The sequence below is a fragment of the Salminus brasiliensis genome, chromosome 9 (genome assembly GCF_030463535.1).
Source record: "Salminus brasiliensis chromosome 9, fSalBra1.hap2, whole genome shotgun sequence".
NCBI classification, from domain to species: Eukaryota; Metazoa; Chordata; class Actinopteri; order Characiformes; family Bryconidae; genus Salminus; species Salminus brasiliensis.
Genome location: NC_132886.1, coordinates 10,644,872 through 10,654,991, shown reverse-complemented (window position 1 = coordinate 10,654,991; position 10,120 = coordinate 10,644,872). Strand labels below are relative to the sequence as shown.

At 36.7% G+C, this 10,120-nt stretch overlaps 1 protein-coding gene across 1 annotated transcript; it reads left to right on the top strand.

Moving 5' to 3' along the window:
• LOC140562887 (alveolar macrophage chemotactic factor-like) lies at positions 1 to 2,038 on the top strand. The gene is made up of 4 exons (XM_072688757.1): positions 1 to 177; positions 388 to 520; positions 629 to 706; positions 1,724 to 2,038. The coding sequence occupies exons 1-4, from the start codon at positions 117 to 119 to the stop codon at positions 1,770 to 1,772; spliced, it is 321 nt and encodes a 106-aa protein (XP_072544858.1). The 5' UTR covers positions 1 to 116; the 3' UTR covers positions 1,773 to 2,038.
• Positions 2,039 to 10,120: the final 8,082 nt, after the last annotated feature.

Here is a 10,120-nt window from a genome sequence, read left to right as displayed (position 1 = left end):
AAAGGAAAAGGAGCACCAGGATCTGAGCAGTGGATTGAGAGCCACAACTGAAGTCTTCTGAAGATTTTGAGTTTATTTATTGAAACTGTGAGAAACAGTTTGTTTAAAAAAAAAACATGAACCAGACAATTCTAGCTGTCGCTGTATTAGCCTGTGTGGCTTTCTTCATGACAGAAGGTAAGTACATTAATTGCTATGCTTTGCAGCAGTGGGTCATCATAGTATCCAATAACATTTCGCATGCTTAAGAAGTCCTTTGCCTGGTTGACGGGTGCTTCTCTGATATGACATGAAACATCTTGAAATGGTTCTTTTAAAATATATTTATACATATTTAAAAAAAATTCTGTATAGCACCAAGTCTATATATCTCTTTTTTCTGTGAAGTTTCAGTTGCAGCTCCATACATCCAGCCTAAGTGCCGGTGCACATTAACCCAAAGCAATCCGATCCGGGTTGAGAAGATAAAGAATTATATGACTGTTGCTGCTGGACCTCACTGCAAAAAACTACAAGTAATGTAAGTCAAGATGAAATGATATACAGTAAAATGACAAAGAGCTGTACAATGTAAAGCTGTACAACTGTCATAAATTTTGTGAAGTTAAAAGTTTGCTCCTTCCTACAGTGCCATCGTAAAATTTAAGAAGGAGGTAGAGGTCTGTCTCAACCCCAATGACCAATGGGTCCAAGATGCCTTGAAAAAGTAAGTGTCACACTTCCAGGTCTTCCTCACATTGACAAGCTTAAATAATTGTAAATTTGATACGTCATACCAATAAGTACATGTTATTTCATATATATATATATATATATATATATATATATATATATATATATAATGCATTAAACACAATAAAAAATGCCAAATTGGAAAAGTTAAATATAACACAACTGTGTTGAGTAGATTCTAGCTAACTGGGCTGATTAGTTTTATGCATTAACTCCTAAATTGTAATATTTAATTTTCAACTATTTAATGCAGAAGAAGCCATGCAAGTTTAAGTTACAAGTTGTGCAGAAATTTCTACATTAGATGAGAGAAGGTACTTCAGTAGGAAAGAAAACATGAAGACAATGCTAAACAGGTTGTAAATAGTATGTAATTAAATGCAATTAAAATGCAATTTGAAAATAGATGATCCCAGGAGGGAAAAGTGTCAAGTTTTGATCCACATGCACAACAAATACTTACCACATAAAGCTGACAGCTCAGTTTATTTTCCTCTAACAACATTCAGGTTATGCCGTGCTCCAGTTATGTGTATGTGTCAGGAAATATCAATGCGGGAAAACTGATTAAAGTCAAAAGGAGAGTAACATCATGTTTAGAGTGATATAGGGCTGAATACAAACAAATACTAATACTCATTTTGCAGCCTTATCTCTATCTGCTGTATATGGTGTGAGTCATCATAAATAAGTACAGATGGTCCTGTATTTTATTAAAGTCCAGAAATACCCCTAACCACTGATGCTTTGAGTCAACAGGTGTTCTGTTCTTATGCTGAGTATGCAAAACTTATGCGTTTGTCTGTGCACATAAACAACATGATACAGACACAGCAGATGTAGGAATGAAATGAAAAAAAAATGTAGGAATATTCCTTAACCTTTCTTCCAAAGGCTTTTTACACACTTAGGCATATTATTCAGTAACTACATGAACATCTGTAGAAACCTTAAGGTATTAACATTACCACATTTCTATTCATTTTTGCAGAGTGGACCTGAGAAAATCACAGTCTACTGACACAAAGGTGACAGTTTAATCCACATTTCAAGCAAAAAGAACAATGGAAGACTTCAAGGAGATTTTTTTACTGTAAATACTGGAAAACTGTAAACTGTTTATAACCACAGGAAACCCATGTAACTGTGGTGTAAGTATGTGAAATCAATGTGAAATGTAATATTTGTCCTACAGTGTTTAAGCACTTTATTATATGATAAAGTTCATAGTTTTTATAATTTCATATTTTTATACCACTTTACTACTAATATTTATAAAGACATTTTACCATATTTTACATATTCAGGTTATGTGTGGTGTGTGTTTTTTCACATCTTAGTCATTCTATACCTGGCTCTTTTTTTACTTACACATTTACTTACACAAGTGCCGAAATAACACGTCACTGAATCCCATTTACAATCTGCAGGACAGGATGAGGCCTCTTAATTTCAGCTTGAGTATTTAGGCACATGTGTACAATAAATTCTGCCTATCTTTAACAGAACTGGAATATGCCGTTTAGAAGCCTATAAGAGACCCATCTGTTCATGTTCAATTACTGAATTTGAAACCTTACCAGAGGGGAGGTGGAAGAAAAAGAGAACAAGTAAAGTCAACAACTGATATGTCTTGCGGGAATCTTGCTGTTTATTACAGTAAAGAAGTCTTAATAAATATGCTGGAAATATTTGGCCCTAATCTGTCATGCAAATGCAACACTGTTTGATTTGGCTCAGAGGATTTCAGTGTGGCCAAAACCACAATTGCCAAATGTGAACATATCAAGGCTGAATAGCTAGCAGACTGTTCTGTCAAACTACTTTTGTGATTAAATGTATGATCACATATTTAAGCAAATATTTGTAATCCTCAAGCCTTCAAAGTCAAAAGTCAAATATACTCAATGAATAATTTGGGTTTGGTCTCTTCTTCTATCATTTTCTTGGACGCCCTCATAATCATTATCAGCATTTGTGATCTACAGTTAATCGCCTAAACACTGAGAAAGTGATTTTGGTCTTCTGCGTCAGCACTGCAAAGCACTTGCGCTTTGGACCAAAGTGTCAAAGCGCAATTTTACATTTGACATACATTTTTTCCAGAGTCCACCCCACCACAGCCACACTGGGGGCCAAAACTTTTGTTGTTATGTTGTTATTTATCTATGCTAAAACTATACAATAACACCACCATTTAAAAAAAAGGGGGGGGGGGATGCTCACATATCTAGATAGTGCTTACAGTCTCACAAACACACATATTTATACACACACACACACACATTTATCTCCTGATGGCTATGCATGCCTGTGCATGCATGCCCATACCTGCATAATTGAATATAATCCCACAGAGCATTTCAGTCTTTCATTGTTTTATTTCTTTGTTTATCTTCTACGTGTCTGCAGATAGTGAGATAACCATAATTTCAGGCAGTTACTGTCTCATTAAAGAGCATTTTGTTCTTGGATAGATTACTAATCTATTACATTAATGCAGAAAGTAGTGGTTTTTCATCCCTTTGTTCATTAAAACATCTCCATCATTCTCATCATAGAGTTTAGGATTATTTAGAGTGCTCCGCTTTTTTTCTTCAGACTAGTTTACATGATCTTAACTACTTACTTAACATAAAACATTCTTGATATTTTTTGACTGCATTAGTGTTACATATATTAGGGTATATTAGGGTTTTTTTTTCTCTTTGGTCACTTGATCTAGATTGGGGTGGTTGGGCTTTTTTCTCTTTATTGTCATTGTGGTTGAATGTGAACAGTGCAGTGGTTAGGAAGGGTCATGATCTAATTGTAATGTGGCATAACGTGGTGTAATGTGTAATGACTAAGCACTCTCCACAAACTTCCTCTTCTTAGCAGAGTAGACAAACAGATACTAATTTACACATTACTTTGAAAATGCATTCCCACATGCACACACATAGAGTAAACACATGATCTGTTTGTTCACAGTGTAAACACTCAACTCTGATAAAAAAAACACAAGGTTCAAGCAGTATTATAATGTTGATACAGCCTAAATGAGTTTTCTCCCTGAGCTGTACTTCACACCGGAACATTTTTTTACTCATGGGGCCTGCAGCTGACAGACATGTGAACGTCTGAAGTGAAACCACGGATCCGTTTACACATGAGCGACACACACATGCATATGGACACATGCATAACCACAATCTAGCCAAAGGGAAGTACAGCAAAATCTTCAGTGTTGTAATGATCACATGATTATTGTTAATATAAGATTGAAGGTTGAGTAGTGAAGCACAGACAGCAATTTTTCAACTGAAGGTGTTTCTGAACAGAAGCTCAACACCATGAGAAACTTCACAATGAGGCTCTTTCTCCTGTTGGTACTGATGGCATCAAGCCTTCTCTTCACCAGTGGTAAGAAACTGGCTGTTTATTTTACTTTATTTAATGCAAATACCATTTAAAGATTGTGAAGGGCAATATACCCACAGGGCTATTTTTCATTTTTGGGTCATGATAATCTATAGTAATAATATATTTTGAATGATTATTGTGATAACTTAATAATAAATGAAATCCATTTCATACTTCATCATAACTTTATTTTTTTTTATAAGAAAAATACCTTTAAAAACTCATTTACACTGCTAAAGATATAAAGCTCCTGCATGAGCAAGTACCCTTGAGGATACATGTGGTACTGTACTAGGGCAATATGACAAAAATATTTTATCATGACACCTGAAAACAGTTTTTACAATAAACAATATTTATACTGATACTTTTAACACAGTGAGCACACTGGTATACTCAGCCACTGATTGTGCAAGTTTGCCTACTTAGAAAGATGAGAGAGGTCTGTTATTTTCATCATAGGTTCACTTCAACTATAGACAAAATGAGAAAAAAAGGATATGTAAAGAATTTATTTGTAAATTATGGTGGAAAATAAGTATTTGGTCACCCACAAACAAGCAAGATTTCTGGATCTCACAGACCTGTAACTTCTTCTTTAAGAAACTCTTCTGTCCTCCACTCGTTACCTGTATTAATGGCATATGTTTGACCTCATTATCTGTATAAAAGATACCTGTCCACAGCCTCAAACAGCCAGACGGCAAACTTAACCATGGCCATGACCAAAGAGCTGTCGAATGACACCAGGAAGAAAATTGTAGACCTGCGCCAGGCTGGGAAGAGTGAATCTACAATAGGCAAGCAGGTTGGTGTGAATAAATCAACTGTAGGAGCAATTGTAAGACAATGGAAGACATACAAGACCATTGATAATCTCCCTCAATCTGGAGCCCCACGCAAGATCTCATCCCATGGGGTCAAAATGATCATGAGAATGGTGAGCAAAAATCCCAGAACTACACGGAGGGACCTGATGAATGACCTGCAGAGAACTGGGACCAAAGTAACAAAGGCTACCATCAGTAACACACTACGCCCAGAGGGACTCAAATCCTGCAGTGCCAGGCGTGTCCCCCTGCTTAAGACAGTAAATGTCCAGGCCCATCTGAAGTTTGCCAGAGAGCATACGGATGATCCAGAAGAGGACTGGGAGAATATCATGTGGTCAGATGAAACCAAAAAAATAAATAAAAATAAAAATAAATAAATAAATATAACTTTTTGGTAAAAACTTTGGAGGAAAAAGAATGCTGAGTTGCATCCCAAGAACACCATACCTACTGTGAAGCATGGGGATGGAAACATCATGCTTTGGGGCTGTTTTTCTGCAAAGGGGACAGGACGACTGATCCGTGTTAAGGGAAGAATGAACGAGGCCATGTCTTGTGAGAATTTGATGATCCCAAACACACCACTCAGGTAATGAAGGAGTGGCTCTTTAAAAAGCATTTCAAGGTCCTGGAGTGGCCTAGCCAGTCTCCAGACCTCAACCCTATAGAAAATTGTTGAGGGAGTTGAAAGTCCGTGTTGCCCAGCGACAGCCCCAAAACTCATTTTGTCTCTCATAGTTGAAGTGTACCTATGATAAAACATCATAACTAACTATCATTATTTAGTAATACTTTTCTTGGAATCAGAAGAAACAGGATCCAGTTAAGGCCTGATAAAACCCAGCCTTCTGACACAATTATTACACTCTAATCAATTTCTTATATGTATTTTGGCAGGACATTAGCAGTTTAATTTGCCAAATATTTTTCCTAGCAAATCATTATAGTATACTATTTCCCTGTAATTCCCTGTTATCATTCTGCTTTTTCTGTGTCACTACAAGTTAAGCCAATCTTTAATAGTAACACACAAACAAAAGCTACATTACCGGCAGCTCTGTTGCTTTCAGAGCAGCCTGTTTTTCAAAGGAATTACAAAGTAAACCTTCAGCTGAAACTTCCTGTACACTAGCCTCAGTTTGTCTGTTTTTATTTTTCCAGCTATGCAGCCTCTTGGAAGAGGCTACAATGGTCAGTGCATGTGTTTGCACTTGGAATCCAGAGTCATCCCACGCAACAGCCTGAGAAGCGTCGAGATTTTTCCCAGAGGCCCACAATGCAAGACCACAGAGGTCATGTAGGTAATCTTAGCAGACGCAGATGCTTCTCCTGTGGTATCGCTCAAAGAGCCAAATACAGATTTATAGAGGCTTCTTAACTATTACATTTTGTCTCATTTAATCTCATTCTATATTTCCATATATTCCACATTTCTAATAAACTTTAGTACTTAAATGCATCTTATTGAAAGTTAGACTAAACACAGCAATTCATTTTTTTATGAAACTATAGAAACTATAGTCCATAAACTATAGACCAACACTAGCCTTAGTCCTTAAACCAACCCATACAGTTTAAATCTTGTATTGTCTTTAGACACTGCACCCCAACCCGTGTAGGAAGTAATGTGTCAGTCTGTTAATCAATCTGTCATTTACAAATCTAGTTATGGAATCAGTGATAGTATGTTTATATAACTTATAGCTTAGGAAACACCATTTTGTTAAGGTAGAGAGTATCAAAAAAGTACATCAATTACAATTCATTTCGGTGTAGGATAACATTTTGCAACAACTCAAACCTTAACCTCTTGAATTCCTCTGAACCACCAGTGGTTCCTTTTCCATTGTCTTTTTATATAATTATAGCTTAGAAACGTAGAGAGTATCACCAATACTTTATTAAGTAATTCTCTAATTAACATTTGTACTTGTAAATGCATCTTATCAAAAGTTAGTGTTGAGTTTCTACTGTATTTATTTATAGTTTTACTTATTAACACAAGACGGACAGTGTTGATGTGCAGCCTAGAGTTGTACGTCTTGAACAAATGTGCTTTATATATATATATATATATATATATATATATATATATATATATATTAAATATATTTCCATGCTTTCTTCCTCAGCGCTAGTCTGACAGGTGGAGAGAGGATTTGCCTGAATCCTCGGACTGCGTGGGTTAAGAAGCTTGTCCAGTTCATCGAGAAGAAAGAGAGAGAAACAAGGAAAGCATGAAGTTGACCAAGCTTAAAGACATTTGTGGCTTTAATGAGCTCTGATGCAGCCGATTAGATGAGATAAATAAATGTGTATGGTAGGGATAAACTGACTAAATGTGCCCTTGCAGGTATATACAGGTATATATCTGCAGGTATATCTGCAGGTAACTGCAAAATTCTTAACTGCAAAACAATAGTAGTAGATCAACTGATTTTAATGTTGTGCTTTTAGGCAGAGCATGTATTTGTAACCTATGGCAGGATCTCTTAGTTTATTCAAATAACTTAACTAGCCTGTCCAATTATAAAAGAGCTAAAGGACATTCCTCTCGGAGAGTCTGTACCTTTGGGATTCTCCGATATATTTATTGTGCTGAAATGTTTCTAAAACATATTGTTGAAAATGTTGATATTTAATTTTTTGTTCAAGTATAAAATTAAATGAACAAAATAAGAATTTTAGCATTTGTTTACTAGGAATGTTTGAAAAGTGCAAATTTTCAGGAAGTACAATAATAAGCATGTGTTTTTATATAAGTCTAAACATTTAGGGTCAGTTTCCCAGACAGAGATCAAGCCTAGTCCTGGACCACATTGTTCTTTTAATGGGGAATCTTCATTCAGCATGCTGTGTAGTCCAGGACTTGGCCTAATCCCTGTCTGGGAAACCACCCCTTAGCGTTTAGGGATTAACCATAGTTCCAAAGTAAACAGTAATCTGAATGACAATTTCTTATAACTATGGAAACTATAACTTTAAAAACTATAGACCAACACTAGCCTTAGTCCTTGTCTGAGAAGTCAACCCATATAGTTTAATTATTGTATTATGTTTCTTCAGTATAATCCTCTTTAGACACTGCTTCACAACCATGTGTCATTAACAAATGTGGTTATGGAATCAGTTAACATATAGCTCAGGAAACACCAGGTTTTTAAGGTAGAGAGTATCACTGAGGTAAAAAGTACATACATTTTCATTAATTTCAGTGTAGTCTGCTATAGCTCAAACCTTAATCTCTTGCACTCCTCTAAACCACTGGTGGTTCCTGGCCTTTTCCCTTGTCCTTTTATATAATTCTAGCATATTGTTTTGTGTAGAGAGTATGTACTCTGGGCTTTTGCAAGAGTTTGACTGCAATTTATCATTGTGCCACAGGACACTGATATATGTTCTGTGTAGGATCCTGCACACAGCATTTTTGTGTGTTTCCATAATCTAACACATGATTTAACTTGTGTCTAAATACTTAAGTCTATCAAAAGCATTGTCAGCTAACATGCCCAGATGTACAAAGCATCAAATCTTCAGCACTAGGAACTTTTGATATAAGGGCTTTGAGATCAGGACTAAGGCTCAACTCTTTAAAAAGTGGAGGCTTATGATTGAGATATTAACCTTATGACACACATTAGTCAGCACTTGAATCATCCGGCGTTATGAAACTAAGATGCAAGTTGAGAAGTTCATAGGCCACACAAAGAACCCTGGGGTTTAAGGGTTTAACAGTTCATCAGCAGTGGTCATTTTCCCAGGACCTTGTAGTCTATATTAGATAAATCCAACTGGAGTTGACTAGCATTTGCTTTTCCTTAACTACCAAACTAACTGCTTGTACAAAGCATTTTTTTACTTACAATGTCTACTGTGTCTAACTGCATAACGTCTTTAACTTTTGTGTAACATTTTTACATTCCATTCTGATGTCATTTTTGTAGAGAAATGAGCACACCAAATAAAAAAACTATTACTGGACTTTTACTTGGACTATTACTGTTCATTGTCATGGCGGGTTAGGCCAGACACCAAGGGATGAACACTCGCAGAGATGGATCCAATGATGGATCCAATGCAAGTAGTTTTATTAATAAAACAAGACAAACAAAAGGGGACAAGTGAGACAAAAAACAGCAAGACATGAACAGCAGTGATCAACAAAACCAAAACATAGCAAACCAGAGGGCAAAATCAAAACACACCTGAGACTGAGGGACTCTGGGAGCTGAGCTTGGTGAGCAGGGCAGGGAAACAGGGGGGGATACTAACAAAAACCTGCTAGAAGAGGGCTGGGGAATCAGCCGCAGAACCAAAAACGGCTAGGCCGACCAAACCTGGCAACGCAGCGTGGAAGTAGTTCGCCTAGCTGGAGCGAGAGTCGTGGGTCTAACTTGGGAACGAGCTACCTCGGGCTACCTCAAGGTCCCTAACTAACAAGTCTCAGCAAGGAGCTCAGCGAAGCTCCTTAAGTACCCCCAGCCTCAGGTGAAACACATGAACATGAAACAAGACACTGAACCGAAACAATGAACCAAACGAGGAGGAAGTCCTTATTTGGGCCTGTGGGCGGCGGCGGAATCGCCCCGGGAGAGGGCGCGATACCGAGGGGCTGACATTTATGCAGTAAAGAAGTAAATAATCTTTTTAAAAAAAATATATAGAAAAAACAACTGACAAATGACTGTCAAACATTTCTGATACATAAAGAAATACACTGAAGGAAATAAAAATGTATTGAGAACAAAAAAAGGTTAAAAAAGGGAAGTAGATAATCCTTTTTTTCTTCTTCTTCTTCATCCATTAATTCCAGTGTAACATTTAAGAAGTGACGTAAACCGCTACAGCTCAAACCTGAACCTCTTGAACTGCTCTAAAACACTGGTGGTTCATGGCCTTTTTCTCCCACTCTTATAGCTTAGGTAATCAGTCAGTTTGCCTTGCTTTGCAAATCTTCTGTGATGCAAGATGTAACTATTGTAAGAATATTGCAATGTTGAATCTTAGAAAATAAGCTACACAGGGACTGCCTATTGATGAGCACATGGTGAAGATAGCCAACCGCTATCTTTTTTTCTCTCAAAATGTCCAACCATCAATCAAGGTTCCTCTCTTCTCTTTTCTTTTTCCTTACTGATGAGCTCAGATCA